The sequence below is a fragment of the Dermochelys coriacea genome, chromosome 2, assembly GCF_009764565.3.
Source record: "Dermochelys coriacea isolate rDerCor1 chromosome 2, rDerCor1.pri.v4, whole genome shotgun sequence".
NCBI classification, from domain to species: Eukaryota; Metazoa; Chordata; order Testudines; family Dermochelyidae; genus Dermochelys; species Dermochelys coriacea.
Window position 1 is genome coordinate 18,711,823 of NC_050069.1, and position 22,113 is coordinate 18,733,935.

A 22,113-nucleotide genomic window follows, 5' to 3' on the forward strand; every position below is an offset into this window, starting at 1 on the left:
TTCTTATGTATATCAAACAGAGATTTAACTTGTGGATGGATACAACCATCCTGAAACCACCAGGCAAATAGTGGAAAAGCAAGTGCCATTGCCTTCAAGAGTGGGAGAGTCCATTTCTCTAGATAATTATATGGATCTTTGATATATATCTGAGTCCTTGAACAAATCTGTCTTTGAATGGAATTGCAGAAAAACCCAACTGCAGTTGAACACCCTGACATTTCAATACAATATATGTTGTAATACTGTACTGATGTCTCAACACCATGTTTTGGCTAATGATGATGCATGCATCACACTGAAGTGTCAGAATGCCCTCTGCGTTATTTTGCGTCTCTTTGAGACTCCTTAATATTGTATGCTGATGATGAAGTACTCTCCATTCCAAAAGTAACTGAGGATGTTAAATAGCTACTAAAGTTTGATCTGTCAGCGTATTTTAAGTTCATTTAATGTGTACCATGTCAAATCTGTATTCTAGTTTCTTAATCAAAATGTTATATGGCACTAAGTCAAATGAGTTACAGAAATCTCAGGATATGACATCAACACTTTTTAGGTGATATTAGAAGCTCAGGTTTCAGAGTAGCAGCCGTGTTATTTTGTATCCACAAAAAGAAAAGGGGTACTTGTGGCACCTTAAAGACTAACAAATTTTTTTGAGCATAAGCTTTCGTGAGCTACAGCTCACTTGGCTGTAGCTCACGAAAGCTTATGCTCAAATTTGTTAGTCTCTAAGGTGCCACAAGTACCCCTTTTCTTTTTACTAGAAGTTCAGTTGATAAAGACATTGTTACTTTGACAAGATCTATTTTGCATAAACCCATGTTGATTGGCATTAATTTTATTTAATTCCTTATTAATCAGGTCCTATGTCAACCATTCCATTATTTTGCATGGAATCAGTGTCAAGATAACAGACGTGTAATTACTCGGGTTGTCACATTTAACCTTTAAAATTTTGGCACCCCATTAGCTCTCTTAAAGTCTTCTGGAAGTTCCCTAATGTTCCAAGAGTTATTGAAAATCAATATTAACCGTCCTTCCTTGGACAGCTCAATTACAACTTTCAAATACTAGTTATCCAGAGCTGTTAACTTAAAAATGTCTGTAAATACTTACATGGGGAACAGAAATTTTATAATACAGGGTTCTTCATTCTAACAGACAAAGGCGTAAAAGATACAATGGCTGGAAGTTGAAACTAGATAAATTCAGGTTAGAAATAAGGTGCACATTTTTAACAGTGAGGGTACTTAACCATTGTAACAACTTATAAAGGGTTCTGGTGGATTCTCCATCACTGGAATTTTTAAATCAAGATTAGGGGTTTTATTCTAAAAGATATACCCTAGTTCAAACAGGAATTACATTAGGGAAGTCCTCTGGCCTGTGTTATGCAGGCGATCAGACAAAATAAGAATGGTCCCTTCTGGCTTTATAATCCACATAGAGGCAAGAAATGGGGGGAGCGGGGGGAGCATGCAGGATCACATGCTTCTTGCAGATTTGCTGCTTCGCTTGTACATGGAGTGAGCATGCTCAAACGGATCGTCTCTGAATCTATGAATAATATAACCGGCCTTCCAGCACTGTTTTTCTCTTTTTCCATTTTTCCACTTTATTCATTGGTGGGATCTCTTCTTCTTCTTGGGATCAGCTTCTTTATTGCACCATCAGGGAGCTTTTGTGCAAAGGGAACAGTGGCTCCCAAACCATTGTTCCTGTTGCTGTGTGCTCCCCTTTGCTGTCCTGAATGTATCAGAGCAGGGACTCTGGGAGTGGCCCTGTGATCAGAGTTCTTATTGGATTATCTGACATCAGGCAGAAAGGACAGCCAGTCAGACCAGCAGCCTCCAGAAACTGCTCAACTACCACTGTTCAAAGAACAATTAACATTAACAGGAGCTGTGTGTGCCCATCCAGGAGAGAATAGACTTTCCAACTGAGAACTTCATGTACTGCGTTGTTTTCAGGAAAGTGATTATGATGATTTTATTATTATTTATTTTAATTATTCAGTATTAATGCAAATTAATTGAAGATTTTGATTTGTACAAAGTGCTGAGCACTCACATTTGCATTTGAGGTCAGACTGGACCTGCTAGGTGTGCAGGACTTCTGAAAATCAGGTCCAAGGTCATTTGTACTCCCCACAAATACTCCTGTCTCTGCCTCAGTAAAATACATCAGAGTGCATGCTAGTACTGTTATCCAAATCAGAGATTAAGGTGACGCTGAAGAACATCTGTTTGTTATATCTAGCTTGGCTTGCACTGAGGGGACACAAGGAGAACAAATTTATGGCAGATTTTGCCATGAAATAAAAGGAATTTTTTTTCATCACACTGCCATTCAAGAACATGTGAGCTGCAGCATGCATTGAGGATTTAATTCTATGCTTTGGACATGAAAATAGCAGCACTGACCTTTATGAATTATATATATTTTTGTAATCTTTAAATTTGTAAGCCATGCTCTTCTACAGAATTTAGGTGCCAACAATAAGCTGGTTCCATGTAGTTCAAATAATCAGCTTATTTTTTTTTCATTTCCAGAAAATTAAGATTTTTTCTCTCCTGTATTATCTTAAAGCTTCATAGTTTTCATACTATCACCCCAGTCATTTTCTGTAAATTGCAGGAAGAAGCAGTACTTCACAGCATTTACTGATAATATAGTCTGTTTATACCCAAAGTACAAGGGCTATAATTACTACATGATCACATTATATATCAAGGTCAGAATTCTGTGATTCACTCTATTGTTTGGTCATAAAGGGAGTTGATTTTTCAGCCTGATGCTGTACAACTACTATTATTGTTACATCAGTGATTGTAGAAACAATATTAACATTTGCTTGTTTCAGTTTTTATACTTAGGTTAACTCAGTTCAAACATTCCATGAAAACAGGCTGGTTAATATTTGCCCTAAAATATTAATTAGAGATGCAAAGTATATATGATGTTTGAGTTCTGTATTATTTTTGAAGGAAAAAAATCCAGAGCAAGTAATTAAATTACCTATGGATGATAACACATGGATTGTAAACAACTTCAAATGCATATAACCGAAGAGTAGAAACAAATCTCTTGATCCTTTTCTCTGCTACACACATCCTCTACGCAAACAGGGAAAGATTAAGAATGAGCTCTCAAAATTGGATACTCTCATAAAGAACCAACCTTCCACACAAACTTCCTCGTGGCTGGACTTTACAAAAACTAGACAAGCCATCTACAACACACACTTTGCTTCTCTACAAAAGAAAAAGGGCACTAAACTATCTAAACTACTACATGTCACAAGGGGCCACAACAGTGGTTCCCGTAACCCACCCAGCAATATTGTTAATCTATTCAACTATACTCTTAACCCAGCAGAAGAATCTGTCCTATCTCAGGGCCTCTCCTTTTGCCCCTCCACCCCCACGAACATGATACAGTTCTGTGGTGACCTAGAATCCTATTTTCGACGTCTCTGACTCAAGGAATATTTCCAACACACCTCTGACCAACATATTAACCCACAGAGACCTTCCTACCAACACTATAAAAAGAAGGATTCTGGGTGGACGCCTCCTGACAGTCGAAACAGCAGACTGGACTTCTACATAGAGTGCTTCCGCCAACGTGTACGGGCTGAAATTGTGGAAAAGCAGCATCACTTGCCCCATAACCTCAGCTGTGCAGAACACAATGCCATCCACAGCCTCAGAAACAACTCTGACATCTTAATCAAAAAAGGCTGACAAAGGAGGTGCTGTCGTCATCATGAATAGGTCAGAATATGAACAAGAGGCTCCTAGGCAGCTCTCCAACACCACTTTCTACAAGCCATTACCCTCTGTTCCCACTGAGGGTTACCAAAAGAAACTACAGCATTTGCTCAAGAAACTCCCTGAAAAAGCACAAGAACAAATCCGCACAGACACACGCCTGGAACCCCAACCTGGGGTATTCTGTCTGCTACCCAAGATCCATAAACCTGGAAATCCTGGACGCCCCATCATCTCAGGCATTGGCACCCTGACAGCAGGATTGTCTGGCTATGTAGACTCCCTCCTCAGGCCCTACGTTACCAGCACTCCCAGCTATCTTCGAGACACCACTGACTTCCTGAGGAAACTACAATCCATCGGTGATCTTCCTGAAAACACCATCCTAGCCACTATGGATGTAGAAGCCCTCGACACCAACATTCCACACAAAGATGGGCTACAAGCCATCAGGAACAGTATCCCCGATAATGTCACGGCTAACCTGGTGGCTGAACTTTGTGACTTTGTCCTCACCCATAACTATTTCACATTTGGGGACAATGTATACCTTCAAGTCAGCGGCACTGCGATGGGTACCCGCATGGCCCCACAGTATGCCAATATTTTTATGGCTGACTTAGAACAACGCTTCCTCAGCTCTCATCTCCTAATGCCCCTACTCTACTTGCGCTACATTGATGACATCTTCATCATCTTGACCCATGGAAAAGAAGCCCTTGAGGAATTGCACCATGATTTCAACAATTTCCATCCCACCATCAACCTCAGCCTGGACGAGTCCACACAAGAGATCCACTTCCTGGACACTACGGTGCTAATAAGCAATGGTCACATAAACACCACCCTATATCGGAAACCTACTGACCGCTATTCCTATCTACATGCCTCTAGCTTTCATCCAGATCACACCACACGATCCATTGTCTACAGCTAAGCTCTACGATATAACCGCATTTGTTCCAACCCCTCAGACAGAGACAAACACCTACAAGATCACTATCATGCATTCTTACAACTACAATACCCACCTGCTGAAGTGAAGAAACAGACTGACAGAGCCAGAAGAGCACCCAGAAGTCACCTACTACAGGACAGGCCCAACAAAGAAAATAACAGAACGCCACTAGCCATCACCTTCAACCCCCAACTGAAACCTCTCCAGTGCATCATCAAGGATCTACAACTTTGAATTATAACATTAAAAAACCAGTTGGAGAACACTTCAATCTCTCCAGTCACTCGATTACAGACCTGAGAGTGGCTATCCTTCAAAAAAAAAACTTCAAAAACAGACTCCAGCGAGAGACTGCTGAATTGGAAATAATTTGCAAACTGGATACAATTAACTTAGGCTTGAATAGAGACTGGGAGTGGATCACTCATTACACAAAGTAAAACTATTTCCCCATGTTATTTCTCCCCCCACCCCACCCCCCACTGTTCCTCAGACGTTCTTGTTAACTGCTGGAAATGGATCACCTTGCTTGTCACCATGAAAGGTTTTCCTCCTTTCCTCCCCTGCTGCTGGTGATGGCTCATCTTAAGTGATCACTCTCCTTACAGTGTGTACAATAAAACCCATTGTTTCATGTTCTCTGTGTGTGTGTATATAAATCTCCCCACTGTATTTTCCACCGAATGCATCCAATGAAGTGAGCTGTAGCTCACGAAAGCTTATGCTCAAATAAATTCGTTAGTCTCTACGGTGCCATAAGTACTCCCTTTCTTTTTACACAATCCCAAAGCTTCTTGCATGACTACCACTACATACACTTGGCATGGCCTCTCAATTTATATATTCCAGTCTTATAATTCATCTGTATTTTCTACCACTTGATCAAATCTAACTTCAAAGGACAGGACCACCACCACTTCAGTTGGGAGACTATCCTATGATCTAGATTCTAAGACCTTGATTTAGCATGGCATGTAAGTAGTACTACTGATTTCAGTCAAATTATTTGTATTTAAAGTTAGGTAAATGCTTAATTGCTTTCCTGAATTGGGTCCTAATGGAATTTACTATTGTCATTAGTACATCTTAACTGATATCAAGTCTTAATTTATCTTTTTAATATCATTCCATTTCACTTAGTTATGGTCCCTTCTTTCATCTCTCCTTGAGCAATCCTCCTCCTCTTCTTGGAATCCAAGTCCCTCAGATACTTGTCGACTGTGATCGTTACTCTTAGCCGTTATTGTTGTCTAGCTATCCAGGGCATGTAAGCACATACATACCTTTGTGCATCTGACCCAAACTGATTTGTGCAGTGTCACACAGGAAGACTTTGGCAGATGAACAAGGGTCTCCCAAGCCCCTAGACTAATGCCCTATCCACTGCACTGTTTTTCCTCCCTTGAGCCAAGCTCTTATTGGAAGAGAAAGTTCAAGGTCTGGAGAAACAAGTGTTGACCCTGCAATGCAAAAGAGAAACTGAAGATTTCCTGGACAGACGTCAGGATATGCTCTACAGGCAGAAGATTCTGAAGAGTCAGAGCAGGCTGCTCAGTGGGGACAGAAGGATGGTGAAGAAATTTGGCAGTATGTGACCTCCAGAAGAAGAAAGGGGAGCATCCATGTACCAGCAATGCAGATACAGGTAAGCAACCATTTTCATGTTCTCTCCACAGGTACTAATATGGAGAGTGGACTAGATGATACATCCTGAGGGAAGGGAGCAGAAAGAAACTCCGCCGATTGGAAGGCATGAGATGCACTGTCTTAGGGAAGGGAGTTCCATGACCACCGCTCCCAAGAGAAGGAGGCAGGTAGTGGTAGTCTGGGACTCCCTCCTCAGGGGGACTGAGTCATCTATCTGCTGCCCTGACCAGGAAAACCAAGAAGTCTGCTGCTTGCCTGGAGCTAGGATTCACGATGTGATGGAGAGACTGCCAAGACTCATCAAGCCCTCAGATTGCTACCCCTTCCTACTTCTCCACATGGGCACCAATGATACAGCCAAGAATGACCTTGAGCGGATCACTGCAGACTACGTGGCTCTGGGAAGAAGGATAAAGGAGTTTTTGAGGCACAGGTGGTGGTCTCATCCATCCTCCCTGAGGAAGGAAAAGGCCTGGGTAGAGACCATCGAATCATGGAAGTAAATGAATGGCCATGCAGGTGGTGTCGGAGAGAAGGCTTTGGATTCTTTGACCATGGGATGGTGTTCCAAGAAGGAGGAGTGCGAGGCAGAGACAGGCTCCACCTAACGAAAAGAGGGAACAGCATCTTTGCAAGCAGGCTGGCTAACCTAGTGAAGAGGGCTTTAAACTAGGTTCACTGGGGGAAGGAGAGCAAAGCCCTGAGGTAAGTGGGGAAGTGGGATACCGGGAGGAAGCACGAGCAGGAGCGCCTGAGAGGGGAGGGCTTCTGCCTCATACTGAGAAAGTGGGATGATCAGCGAGTTATCTTAAATGCCTATACACAAATGCAAGAAGCCTGGGAAACAAGCAGGGAGAACTGGAAGTCCTGGCACAGTCAAGGAATTATGATGTGATTGGAATAACAGAGACTTGGTGGGATAACTCACATGACTGGAGTACTGTCATGGATGGATATAAACTGTTCAGGAAGGACAGCCAGGGCAGAAAAGATGGGGGAGTTGCATTGTATGTAAGAGAGCAGTATGACTGCTCAGAGCTCCGGTATGAAACTTCAGAAAAACCTGAGAGTCTGTGGATTAAGTTTAGAAGTGTGAGCAACAAGGGTGATGTCATGGTGGGAGTCTGCTATAGATCACCAGACCAGAGGGATGAGGTGGACGTGGCTTTCTTCCAGCAACTAATGGAATTTCTAGATTGCAGGCTGGTTCTCATGGGAGACTTCAGTCACCCTGATATCTGCTGGGAGAGCAATACAGAGGTGCACAGACAATCCAGGAAGTTTTTGGAAAGTGTAGGAGACAATTTCCTGGTGCAAGTGCTGGAAGAACCAAATAGGGGCAGAGCTCTTCTTGACCTGCTGCTCACAAACCAGGAAGAATTAGTAGGGGAAGCAAAAGTGGAGGGGAACCTGGGAGGCAATGACCATGAGATGATCGAATTCAGGATCCTGACACAGGGAAGAAAGGAGAGCAGCAGAATACGGACCCTGGACTTCAGAAAAGCAGACTTTGACTCCCTCAGGGAACTGATGGGCAGGATCCCCTGGGAGAACAACATGAGGGGGAAAGGAGTCCAGGAGAGCTGGCTGTATTTTAAAGAATCCTTATTGAGGTTATAGGAACAAACCATCCCGATGTGTAGAAAGAATAGTAAATATGGCAGGAGACCAGCTTGGCTTAACAATGAAATCCTTGCTGGTCTTAAACACAAAATAGAAGCTTACAAGAAGTTGAAGATTGTACAAATGACCAGGCAGGAGTATAAAAATATTGCTCAGGCATGCAGGAGTGAAATCAGGAAGGCCAAATCACACTTGGAGTTACAGCTAGCAAGAGATGTTAAGAGTAACAAGAAGGGTTTCTTCAGGTATGTTAGCAATAAAAAAAAAAAAGTCAAGGAAATTGTGGGCCCCTTACTGAATGCGGGAGGCAACCTAGTGACAGAAGATGTGGAAAAAGCTAATGTACTCAATGCTTTTTTTGCCTCTGTCTTCACGAACAAGGTCAGCTCCCAGACTACTGCACTGGGCAGCACAGCATGGGGAGGAGGTGACCAGCCCTCTGTGGAGAAAGAAGTGGTTTGGGACTATTTAGAAAAGCTGGACGAGCACAAGTCCATGGGGTCAGATGTGCTGCATCCGAGAGTGCTAAAGGAGTTGGTGGATGTGATTACAGAGCCATTGGCCATTATCTTTGAAAACTCATGGCAATCGGGGGAGGTCTCAGACAACTGGAAAAAGGCTAATGTAGTGCCCATCTTTAAAAAAGAGAAGAAGGAGGATTCAGGGGAACTACAGGCCAGTCAGCTTCACCTCAGTCCCTGGAAAAAAAATCATGGAGCAGGTCCTCAAGGAATCAATTCTGAAGCACTTAGAGGAGAAGAAAGTGATCAGGAACAGTCAGCATGGATTCACCAAGGGCAAGTCATGCCTGACTAATCTAATTGCCTTCTATGATGAGATAACTGACTCTGTGGATGAAGGGAAAGCAGTGGACGTGTTATTCCTTGCCTTTAGCAAAGCTTCTGACACAGTCTCCCACAGTATTTTTGGAAGCAAGTTAAAGAAGCATGGACTGGATGAATGGACTATAAAGTGGATAGAAATCTGGCTAGACCGTCAGGTTCAACGGGTAGTGATCAATGGCTCCATGTCTAGTTGACAGCTGGTATCAAGTGAAGTGCCCCAAGGATCAGTCCTGGGGCCGGTTTTGTTCAATACCTTCATTAATGAACTGGAGGATGGCGTGGATTGCACCCTCGGCAAGTTTGCAGATGACATTAAACTGGGAGGAGTGGTAAAAAAAGAACAGGTTTCAGAGTAGCAGCCGTGTTAGTCTGTATTGGCAAAAAGAAAAGGAGTACTTGTGGCACCATAGAGACTAACAAATTTATTTGAGCATAAGCTTTCGTGAGCTAAAGCTACAGATGGCATCCGATGAAGTGAGCTGTAGCTCACAAAAGCTTATGCTCAAATAAATGTGTTAGTCTCTAAGGTGCCACAAGTACTCCTTTTCTTTTTGTAAAAAAGGAGACTCACTGAATGAAGAAAGTATATTTATGATCAAGCAGTTAAAGGCTACCATAATGCATATGTACAAGGGGACCAAGGCGGCATTGGCTACCTTAAATGTGACATTTCTTAATTTTTGAGAACTTGACTTCACAATTTAAATGCTCTTTTAACTTTATTTTAACATTCGCCAAGTTTTTAAAAAAGCAAACTGAACACCCCCCCCCGAAATCCCATCATGTGGCATCATACTGATATGCATGTTTCATAGGCAAGATTGGAATCTTTATTTCGACCACACTGACCTCTGCCACTTGAGCTAATGGAGCAACGGGTAGCACTAGTGGGGGAGGAGCCACACACTTTGTCAGTGGGTTTCAGAAATATTTCATGATACCAGGGGAAGGGTGAGACTCAGGAATTTTTGGCTTCCATTCCAGATTTTGGAGGGGAGTGCACTCTAGTGGGCACAGATTCATCCTGTTTCCCTGCAAGCTTGACCCTTTCTGCCCTGTTCCCTTCAACCTGTCCCTGTTTCTTCCATATCCTGGCTCCATGTCCAAGTCCCGTTTTCCTTCCCCACACAGTTCCATTGTCCTTGCCAAGCAAGTCCTAGTTCCCCTCTCTGGGCTTCACATCAGATCTGTCTTTCCTCTTCCTCCTCCTTCCCCTACAGCTAGGTCCCAGACCTATTTTGCCCTTCAGGCTTCTCATCTAACCTCAGTTTCTACCTCCTGCCTGGCTTCTTGTCCCAGTCTCTCTGTCCATCCAGTCCCAGTCTCTTCTTCCTCCCTGCCAAACTCGAAGTCTCACTAGTCACATTGTCCCAGTCTGCTCCTTTTCCTCCTCCCCGATCTGGCTTTTGTCCCCTCAACAGTCAAATCAGATGGTTCCTCCTCCACTTTCCTGAGTGCAGGTGGAGTGGGAGGTGTCACTGAGAGCACAGAAGAGACAGACTCTCTGCTCTCAATTCCAGTCCTGGGCCTGGAACAGGTATTACAGGGAAAGTCTGGCTTAGCCCCTCTAGCCCCAGGATGGCACATGTGCAGTCCTGTCACATGTAGGAACCGTGAGGGGATGGAGCATGCTTGGGTACTCTGTGGGGATGGTGCATGCGCAGTCTGGCTAGCACTCGGAGCTTTGAGCATTAGGTGCTCAGAAAGGATGCAATATGTAGAAATTTTAGCAATGAAAGTTAAATATATGTCTACTAAATGTGCAACTTATGAATTTTCAGACCCTTATAACTTGGCCACATTTGGGCAGATTTTCACAGGCAGAGCACATTACTGACACAAGTGCCGTCACCACCACCACCACCCCTTCCCCTGTCAAATTTCAAGTCTGCTCAAAAGCATAGAGGTGCTAGAAATTTTCTAAGGTCTCAAGAATTTTTTTTAACAAGTGTGATAGACCCAGACCAGTGGGGTACAGGAGTCTGGTAGAGGACAAATATACTGGCCACTGGAGTAATAGTTTTCTGTTTCCTGAGTGACCAGAGCAAGGGCTGCCCTAGAGCAATCAGGAACCTGCTAGAACCAATTAATACAGGCAAGCTAATTAAGACATCTGGAGCCAATTAAGAACTTACTAGAATCAATTATGTCAGGTAGGCTAACCAGGACACCTGGTTTAAAAAGGACTTCCCATCAGTTAGTGGGGGGTGTGGGTATGGGTATGGAAGGAATGATACGGTATGATGCTGGAGGACTGAAGAGTACAAGTGTGATCAGGCTTCAGGAGGAAGATCCTGCAGTGAGGATAAAGAAGGTGCTGGGGGAAGGACGTGGGGAAATAGCCTAGGGAGTTGTAGTTGTCACACAGTTGATACAGGGGACAGAGTAGACAGCTGCTATCCACAGGGCCCTGGGCTAGAACCCGTGTAGAGGGTGGGCCTGGATTCCCCCCATCCCCTGATCAGATACAGGAGGAGTTGACCTGCTCTGTGAGGAACACCAGAAGGGAAGGTCTAATTTGGAAAGGGATCTGGCTTGTCCCCAACCCACTAGGTGGGACACAGAGACTGCAGGGATTGTTCTCCGTTTCCCCCATGCTGGCCAGTGATGAAGTTAGCTGGGTGAATGGCAGGTTTGAGCCTCTAGCAGAAGCAGCCAAACTGCGGGCTGCTGTGAATCTCTAAGGCGAGCAAATCCGCCAAAAAGTGCAGGACCCACCAAGGTGGAGGAGGAACTTTGTCACACAAGGTAAAACAATATAATTTTCTTAGTCTCTTTCTCAGAAATAGCTGAACTGTTTTTGCTGAAAATTTCCAAACAATTTCAGTCCACAGTAGACACCAGGCTTGGAAAATTTCAGCCCAAAGAGTTAAACTTTGGCAAAGGTATAAGCAACCAAAAACAGAGTTTTATAATGGGAAATGTCAGGCAAGCTTAATTATATGCAGTGCTATCAGCCCCACCTATAATACAGCTAAATAAATAATTGCCAAATTCTATGCATAAAGTTTTTTCCCAGGAAGCTGAAAAGGCTCTCTCTTAGCAATATCTAATGTTGCCTCAATGGGGATTTTCTAATCGGTCTGTGTCTTGTGAAGAGTACTTGCAACATCAAGTACAATAAAACAAGTATAATTATTTATTGCAAAGTAACTAAGTAACTTATGTTGAATTTTTTTGACAGTGAGTCTTGTTACTGAGGCATTCATAGATTTTTGGACACTATTTCAAACTTAAAGTTTTAAAAAGTGACCTTGCAAGTTCCATAGCTCTGTTCACTATTAATTACTTTTCTCACTTTTTCTCCTGGTGTAGGTAGTTTTCTTGTGGTGACAAATGAGACATGAGATCTTCAGCCTCCAGGCTTTCAAGTTTTTCTTCAAGAGATTCATTATGGAATCGGTAAGAAAGCAAAATGAAATTTTAGGTCAAAATAATAATTTTCTAGTATTTGCTACCTTTTAAAAAACAAAACAAAACAAAACAAAACAAAAAACAACCAACCAATCTGGGTACTGGTTCATGGCGATACCAGTTGCAATATTTGACAATTCTTCCTTTTCTGTTTTTTTGCTAGTTTGGACTAATCACAAATGGTGCTTCTCAGGGGAAGGCCAAAAGCATTACTCAATAATCCGTTTTAGACAATTATGACTTTAAACACACAATAGAGAAAATGTTAATATACATAAAATATTACACTTTGCATTGTATAGATGTATTTCAAAGCTGCTTAACAAAAGGAACCTAAAAAGTAGCAGTTTGTACCTCATGAAGTGCATGCTGATCTGGAAAATAACGCTCATTTAACTTTTAAAAAGCACACATTTTAAATCCGCCTGCAAGGCGTTTGCAGTGCTGCTAGGACTTGTGTGGGGGTTTTAAAGAGCAGACTCTTATTCCTTTTGGTGACGTAGAATGTAGAACAGCACACAGTTCTCTAAATATGCTTTTGTTTATTCAGTCTCTGAATGGTGAGTACTCTGTTTTAAAGTTTGCACTGTAATTCATTAAACTACAATAAGCTACATTCAGATTGCCTGGAGATCCTTACTTGAACCCACGAGTGACTACAAAATTCAGGGTTAAGGCTGAAATTTGAGCCTCCCTTCACTCACTAGATCCAGCTATTGTGACGCATGAGTCTTTAGTCTATTTTAGAGCCCTGAGTGGGGTGGGTTGATCTCATATCACACACAGGTAAATGGAATAGCCTAAAAATCAGATTAAGTCCATATTTTTATAAGCATGCAGCTATACAACTAGGCATTTTTAAAAGTATGTAATTTATCTGCTAGGCCATGCCAGTTTATTTTTTTTAAAAGTTTGCTACTGCATATGATTTTAAAAAATAAACTGACATGGCCTAGCAGGTAAATAACATGCTTTTAAAAATATCTAGTTGGATATGGATTTAGGATAATTTTAAAACAAATATCAGACTATTCCTATTTTAAAAAAAAAAACAAAACTACTTCATGAAAAGCTAGGAAAATTAAGGCATAAAAAACTTCAACTAATGTTTCAAAGGCCACCCTCCTGCTTCCAGGGTGTCAGAGCCCAGGCTCCCAACTTGAACCCAGTTGACTACACTGCAATTTTATGGTCTCAAAGCCCAAGCCCCAGCCAAGCTGAGGGTCTTTTATTGCAGGGTAGACATACCCTAAGCTGGGGCAGGCAAACTTTTTGGCCTGAGGACCACATCGGGTTTCCGAAATTGTATGGAGGGCTGGTTAGGGGATGCTGTGCCTCCCCAAACAGCCAGGCATGGCCTGGCCCCTGCTCCCATCTGACCCCCCCTCCCCGCTTCTTGCCCCCTGATGGCCCCCCTGGGATTTCTGCCCCATCCAACCCCCCACCCGTTCCTGTCCCCTGACTGACCACCACTGCCCTATCCAACCCCTCCTCTCATTCCTGATTGCCCCCCCAACCCCTGCCCCATCCAACCACCCCTTCTCCCTGACTGCTCCCCGCCGTCCCATTCAACCTCTCGTTCCCTGCCTTCTGACCGCCCCGACCCCATCCACACCCCCGCCCCCTGACTACCACCCCGAACTCCCCTGTCCTCTATCCAACCGCTGCTCCCTGCCCCCTTACAGTGCTGCCTGGAGCACTGGTGGCTGACGGCGCTACAGTCATGCTGCCCAGAGCACCAGGACAAGCAGCCACGCCACCAGGCTGGAACCAGCCACACCACCACGCAGCACAGATCACTGGTCAGGCTCCTCAGCTGCACTGCCCAGCAAGAGCTCGCAGCCCTGCTGCCCAGAGCATTGCACTGGTGGCACAGTGAGCTGAAGCTGTGGGGATGGGGAACAACAAGGGAGGGGCTGGGGGCTAGCCTCCTGGGCCAGTAGCTCAGGGGTCGGCAGGAGGGTCCCGCGGGCCAGATGTGGCCAGTAGTTTGCCCACCTCTGCCCTAAGCTATCCAGCTGCCCTGTTCTAGTTTAGAAATAGAAGCATGGCTTAATCTATATTGTAGACTGTAAACACCCAGGACTTAATTTTAAAACCAAACCTCTGAGTTATGGCAGACCTTTGTGTTCTGAAACTGGCATGCTTCAAATGCTTCAGGTTTTGCACATAAACAGACAAAACAGATTTTTTTTTTTGAAAAATTTATAACGGCAACAACAAAATTGCTCCCAACTTTGTATGCCAAGTTCAAGTCTGGAGTGACTATTTTTAGGTGAGTTATAAATTCCTGGAAATAGAGTTTATATAAAGCAAATGCAGATATATCATTAAATAAAGTGGTTGGAGGGGCCTTTCCTATACTTTCTCATATCTGTATACTCATTTTATCATCAGTATAATGATATGCTGCTTAAGAAATTAAGCAAACAGACAAGAGTGTTCATTCAACACTATAAGCCATCGCTTGGATTTCATCTGCTTGAACTCATTGGACCCACAGATGTGAATGTTTGCAGGATTGGGGTCTTAATGGGATAAGTTCTTATAAAAACCGTTTTTTAGGACACATCTTCCTATGTGTTTGTGTATAGCCTAGAACAATGGGACCCTGATCTTCATTAAACCATTGCACACTGCTGTAATACAACTACTATTACTATTGGATTGGAATCGGTTAGAACTGTAACGAAGTTTGTGTCTTACATCTGCACATCACTAACTTCATCTGGAAAATAGCCCTTTTATTTGCCTGCAAGTCCTTTTTGTTTATCAAGACAAGCAGTGCTTAAATGCTTTGATCTGAGTGCTTCTCATTGTTACATAATTTTTTACAATAATATTATAATATGAATAAATAATAAGACTTCACTCTTATAGTACTTTTCATCTGTCAATCTCAAAGCACTTTAACTCAGGAATCAAATTTCATTATATCCCCATTTTACAGATGAAGAAACTGATGTATAAGGTAGTGAATTGCCCAAGGAGAAATAGCAGTTCAGTAACAGAACCAGGCTTCCTGACTCTAAGGGTATGGCTACATTGCAGCTGGGAACATGTTTCCCAACATGAGTAGAGAGGCAAGCACTGGCTTGCTTGAGCTATCACACTGAAAACAGCAGTGTAGCCAGAGGTAGCACAGCAACTTGGGCTGGCCACCCGAATATGTACCCAGGGGTCCAGTGGGCTTATACTTAGCTAACCTGCATTGCTGTCCAGGCTACCTTGGTTACACTACTATTTTTAGCATTCTGGAAAGCACACAACTAGCTGCCACGCAGAATGTAACCTTAGGGTGTCTGTGTTACAGCTGGGAGGTGTAATTTCCAACTCAGGTAGATGTACATGCATTAGCTCTGCTTGTCCTATCATGCTCAGAATAGCAGTGTAGCACAGCAGCATGGGTGGTAGCTCAAGCTAGCTGCAAAAGGACCTTGGACAGGATGATAGTCAGCTGGCTAGCCAAGCCATTGTCTGTGCTTTTGCAGCCACGCTGTTGTTTGTAGTGTGCTAGCTCAAGTAGAGCTAGCATATGTCTACATGAGCTGGGATTACACTTCCCAGCAGGCGTGTAGACACACTCTTAGCCCAATCCCCTATCCAGTGACCATACTGCCTCTCCATGTGGGCCTGAATGTGCAGGGTCTAGGCAGCCAAAACTTGCATTACCATCAGTGTTTGTTCAATTGCCCCAGTAGGACTGGGGGAACTGCTTAGATAGGGATGTAGCAGAATCACTCCCTCTATAACAGACAGAAAATACTGAAATGTTTGCAATATGGTTTGAAGAACTATTTCAGTTTTTTTTATTCTGGAGAAGCCTACTGCACTAGCTGCCCTGAAAACCTGTTAATTTTTGCCACACCTTTCTCTGTTTTTAGTCAGCACAGTTTCTCATATTGAAAACTCAGCCTGGCTACTTGTGCCCTTCTTCAAGACCTGTTGCTATCACTTTCTAATACAAAGAGGAAATGAACCAGATTCAGGGTTATACTATTTTCCCCTTTCATTATGCAAATGCAATTCACTGGCCTTGTTGATACACATGCTAACCAATATTTGCATTTCTCCCCGCCAACTCCCCAGCCCGAGCAGGTCTGTTCCACAGCATACACAAATGCCTGGGCAGTCGCACCATGGTTCAGAACAAATTTGATCCAAGGAAGAGTAACCATTTTGTGCCTCCTTGCTGTGCTACTCTTCCCCAATGCAGGGGGGTTGCAATTTATGGTGGTTGCAGGCATAATAGTCCCAATAGGGACAATCCTTCCACTATTGTCCCACAGTGCACTTGTCACTGCTCAGGTGGTCTTTGCGGTTTACCATCTGCACTCCACTCCAGACAAGGGTCAAGTTTGCCAGAAGACAAATACACCAAGGAGCTCAACTCATGGCTGTTTTCCCAGCAATCAACTTTAACAAGATTTTTTCCCTCCATAAATAGTGCCCTTCAACGGAATATACTCTGGAGTTTTATCTTCTATAGATTCTTTAAGGTAAGGGAAAGCCCTGTTTAATCTAAGCTCTTTCCCCTCATCCCACAATTATCTTTCCTGTGAATTAGAGAGAGTTTCTTTAAAGGGAGCATCTGCAATCAAAGAATACAATATTCAACACACCTACAGTAATAACAAGGGAACATCTTCTGTGGCATCATTCCTGGTACCACTTGGGGTTAGTTCCTATTTGCTCTGTTTTTATTTTGGCAGGATATCGAGGAGCCAAAGAATAGACTATTGCTGCTTGTTGTTACTATGAGTCTGGAATGCCATTATGCAATTGTCTGTATGACTCTTGATCTTTCATGACAACACCAAAAACAAAGGCACAACTGAATCAGCAAATTAGTCAGCTTAATCTCATGTAACTTAATGCTCTATTTAGTTTTCAGGGTTTTTGCTTTCAACTGCTTTCTGACAGAGCAATTTGAGGTCATCCACCATTAGCATAAGCCCCTATCACAGGATATTAAAGATAAAGTGGACAACATGCAAAATATGTAATCAGTTGTTTTTATTTGATCTTTTTCATAAACACATAGTATTAAAATGACAGAATTTAATGTTACTAAAATGTCATCTATAATGGGAAAACAATGGATCCTTTTTTCCTATCATATTAATATTGAAAGACTGTAAAAAGGGCCTTTTTGTTTACCTCACTATTGCTGAAAATATGCTCTGAAACTGAAATAGTAATTTCCAAGAAAGCTGCCTATGTTTCCTTATCTAATTTCTAAACACCAAGTAAAGAGAAATACTTGAAGTTGTCACTTTGAAAATTGAAATCAGCTGATGCCAGTATCAAAAACAGCCAGACAGGAGTAACAAAAAAACATTGAGGCAGCTTATGTATTCCACAAGCCAGGCTGCTGGATGATGTAATTTAAAAACACATCATGTCAATCAGAAGTTTGATCAGATTTTTGTTTTTTGTTTATAAATGGAGTTATAGAGGTAGAACGACAGCTGCTTTCTTTGATTGTAAAGGCACCCTATTATTATGTGCCAAAAATAACAATAATTTCAAAGATTTGTTTGTAAATGTCATATCCCTTAGTCTGTTTAGTGAAGGCTCTTTGCAATTTATCATATCGGTTTCCTTATCGCAAATTAGCACTAATGTCAATATGTGGTGTAGGCTTCAACATTTAAAACAGATGTAGCCTTTTACTGTGAGTACATGGTGCATTTCATGTGATATTAAAAGTATAAACATGCTGTATTTAAAATGCATTTTTCTTACCTTTCACACAAGGTTGAGTCAGCTGCTTGAACATGCTGGTGCTAGGACACTGTTTCTAAAGGTGAAATTGCTCCTGAATTGAACAAAACATTTCAAGGTCAAGCACAAAGTAGATATTACATATCCTTATGTAAATAATAAATAGAACATTCAAGCTATGTGCAACCTATTTACAAAAATATGTACTGAATCTTGGTACAGCTGATACCATACTTGCAAATAACAAGCCAAATTCATCCTTGCTTTAATTTTATGTATTTATTTAACTGTTATCTGCAGCCTCAGCATACAACCAAAATTATAGCAGTTGCAATTTTAGACATATTACCGGATTTTCTAATGCACATAGATATACATGTGTATTTCTTCTTAAAGGTAGTGGAAGTTCTTTGCATGTTATGAGACTTAACCTATACATATATAACCATAATACTTTATATACATAAAGTTTTTCTTCCTGAGAGATACCAAAGAATCCAGTATGAAAATGCTCTGGGATGAAATGGTATAGCTGTTTTAAGCATAGAGCAACACTATACAATAGATTAGAACAAGAAGAGAAGAATAATATTGAATACTTTTGATTGAAACTGAAGAATACAATTATGCAAATTGGAAATTTGTTTTATAATCTGGGCATCCCTCTCTCTAAAACCATTATATGCAGGCTGTGTCTGAATGTTGCAATTTCTTCCTGTATAACATCTCCAAGATCCAGCCTTTCCATTCCATCCACACACCTAAAACACTTTTATCCACATCCTCCTTCTTGCACTTTGACTATTGAAATCTCCTCCTCTCTGGCCTTCATACCCTACTTATATCCATTCAAAACACTGCTGTAAAGATCACCTTCCTCTCCCTTCTTGCATTCCTCCTGTCTCCGTTTTTTTTCCACTGCATCATGAACAAACTGTCTTTCACCTTAAGACCCTTCTAGTCTACTCCAGCCCTACCCATCGTCTCTTACATGCTACAGAGATTTAAACTCCCACTGCACCAACAATACCCTCCTTGATTGCCCATTTGTCAAAATTTTGGATAAACAGTCTTGTGCTTTTTCTGATGCCTCTACATTAGACACTGTAAGAACTTCCTGTAAATATCTGTAACACACTCTGTTATACTCCTTTCAGTTTCTCCTAAAAAACAACCTCTGTCATGATGTTTCCAAAATGCTTCACAATAGTGAGGCAAGTGGTATCTGTGACTGCTGTTTATTACACTGGTCATAACTGACTCACAGTAATTGTCTTCACACTGTCTTTTGTCTTAAAATGGGGATCTTTGGGACAGGGACCATCTCTTTGTTATATTTTTTTTTGTTCTGTGTCTAGCACAATGGGGCGCTGGCCCCCAAGAACTATGGTGATATAAATTATTTATAATAATAGCATCAGTGATATACACCTACCATTTACACAGGCATGTTGATTGCAAGACCAGCTCAAAGATACTGTAGTTCATTTACTTTTTTTTCTGTCTTATTAAGAACAGCCTATTGAGAGAGTTTATTAATTAAACATGGACTCAGAAAGCACCCAAGCAGTGGAATTACAGCATTTTGAAACAAGAGCTCCAATCTTTTTTTGATAAATGCTGATGTCTTCTGTACCCACCAGGGACTTTCCACGAGGGCAGTTGTGACAAACATCTCAACGCTGATATTCAGAATTGAAAGCCTTAGGCTACAAAGAAAATGTCAATAAAGGCTAGAAACAGCAGACAGCTACAATCTATGTGCTACTTGTAATCCATCTGTGAGCAAGTCCCAGGGCTCTCTAAAAGGGACAACAGCTGGTCACCTTCAAAGAGAACATGGTTACAAAATAGCTCCATAATTTTTTTTGTTTTATTACAATCCCATTATTGTTAGTCCATTGTTTTGTGTGTGTTTTGTTTTTGAATGGTCTTGGCCTCATCCTGCAAAGTACTGAGCAGTACCTGTGAATTCAGTGGGAGTTGAGAGGGAACATTGTATCTTTCTGGATGGGTCCCTTTTCTAGGGAAAATTTGAACCCTACTTTTCTTAGGGCTCTTAATTCTCTGTCTCACTCTCTCTTTTTAAAATCCGCCCCCGAAACATATAACTAGAGCCTAATCATCCTGTCAGCTGCATGAATGCAACACTCAGCTGACTGGATGATCTGGCCCAGGGACTCTGACTCTATGGCTTCAGTGGTTACAGGTTTTCAGAAGCTTATATCATCACTTCAGTTTCCAATGCTAGTCCTCCCCCGGCAAGTCTGTGCTATCCAACTGCCTGACTCTGCCAGCTTATTAGTGAAAAGTACATGAGAGTGAGTGCTCCTCCTCGATTGTAGGGCTCAGTCTTACAGCCCTTACATCTATGTGGAGGAAAGCCAGGCCATGTGAATAAATACACATGGAGGGCTGCTGCTAAGGCACCATGATCAAAGAAAGAAACTTGTTTAGTCAGGACTGTTTCAGCACTGCTCATATTTTTCTGGCAGGGAAGGGATGCAAACCATACTGAGAACATGTATTTATGGGTAGGCACAAATCAGATACTTCTGGTTTTAATATTTATCCAAAAATTGCACTATTATATTGATTTTTTTTTTAAATGTAGGAACATTTTTAGGATTACATGCGAATCTACTTTAAAACCTATGTGTGATTTACAGCAGTGCACTTACTTTATATGGAGTATTATGTGAAGAAACTTTTGAATGGGCACCTACACAATGTTCATTTTAGGGAAGTTTTTAAGAATACATGCGTTTACTTCATTCTCAATGTTCAGCTCTTGCTCTGGCAGGTCATAGGAAGAGCGGGGCTCCACGCATCATAAAATACAAATCTGACTGAAACAGCAGATGCGGTTGGTGATTATTTAGGCCTCCTAAGCCTAGGTTTTTTGTTTTGTTTGGTTTTTGTTTTTTTTTAAAAAGACATGTACAGAAATAAAAATTTAAGAGAAATTTTAAAAAGCAGCTGTTCTTTTCATTAGGTTAATTCCTAAAGTTACATGGAAAAACAATGCAGAAAAGGTATTTTCCCTTATTTAGAAATATTACTGTATTTAAAAATATCACCTCTGAAAGTTTTATGGGTTATATAACTTTAGACATGAAGTTGCTAAGTGTATCCCAGAAATCCTTTGTATGGTTTTGGAAAATGTCAGGCTACTCCTGCTGTTTTAATTTATTCAGATGGGAATAATGGTGATCTATGCACTACAATAGTCTTTTCAGTATTAAAAATACAGGTATAGCTCTTTTTGAAAGTAGCATAATTTTCAAGGATTCACATATGTAATTAATTTTATTTAAAAATGTTGTTTATATTTTGTGATCATATAAACAGGTGCCCCATATGTCTTACCATCAATGAAAAGTGGAGGCTGTGGGGGAGAAAATCAATATAATCAGTTTGCCTGGACTATTTAATCAGGAACATAATCTTATTGAGATATGAAATATCTTAATTTGCCCCTTCCCCCCCCCCCCATCATAAAATGCTTGCAGCACAAGGATTTATGAGTGCCAAAAACAGCAAAAGCATTTTAATTTGATGGCTGTGATGGACATTTAAAAATATATACATATATATATCTACAGCCTTGCCCTTGAGATTTATCTTCAGCTGATTAGATAGCTTGGGATTCATCCAGGAACTAGACTAGCAATTCATTGATCTGTGCCTTGCTGGGTGACAATCATATTAACTGATGCCAAGATGTTGCTGGAATTTAAACTTGTTCTTATGTTTGGTCAGACTATTAACATGAGATGACATTCCTTATGAAATCATCTTATGGGGCTGTTTAAGTAATACAGAATAACTGTGCAATTCTGTCAGGAGGGGACTAGACTATATGGATGGGTAGCGCTAGCATGGGTCAGACTGATGAAGGAAGACCATCTGTCGTGTCAGAGAAAATGAGAAATCTGTGGGCCCTTTCCCTGCTGAAATCTGTCCTACGGTTGCTTTTTTTTTTTTTTTTTTTTTTTAGTGTATCACTTATATTCTTCCTTCCTGAGCTCTTGCCCGCTTCCTTATGTGTGTGCTTGGACTGCAAACAACAAGACAAATAATAGCATCCCCCCCATCCGCTGCGCAGACATGCGCTCCG

General features: G+C 41.7%; 1 protein-coding gene and 1 long non-coding RNA gene across 8 annotated transcripts in view; both read left to right on the top strand.

The window, feature by feature from the left end:
* Positions 1–22,113, top strand: part of ASAP1 (ArfGAP with SH3 domain, ankyrin repeat and PH domain 1) — a 398,854-nt gene that overhangs the window by 80,005 nt on the left and 296,736 nt on the right. For all 7 annotated transcript variants that reach the window (XM_043507341.1, XM_043507340.1, XM_043507342.1 and 4 more), the window contains exon 2: positions 12,168–12,254. In XM_043507341.1, coding sequence (XP_043363276.1) covers positions 12,196–12,254 — 59 coding nt within the window. In that variant the 5' untranslated portion in view covers positions 12,168–12,195. The remainder of the gene's footprint in view (positions 1–12,167; positions 12,255–22,113) is intronic.
* On the top strand, positions 14,481–20,901 carry LOC122458595. Its single transcript, XR_006278648.1, has 3 exons — positions 14,481–14,541; positions 16,714–16,765; positions 18,027–20,901. It is a non-coding gene; the product is annotated as an uncharacterized LOC122458595 (long non-coding RNA).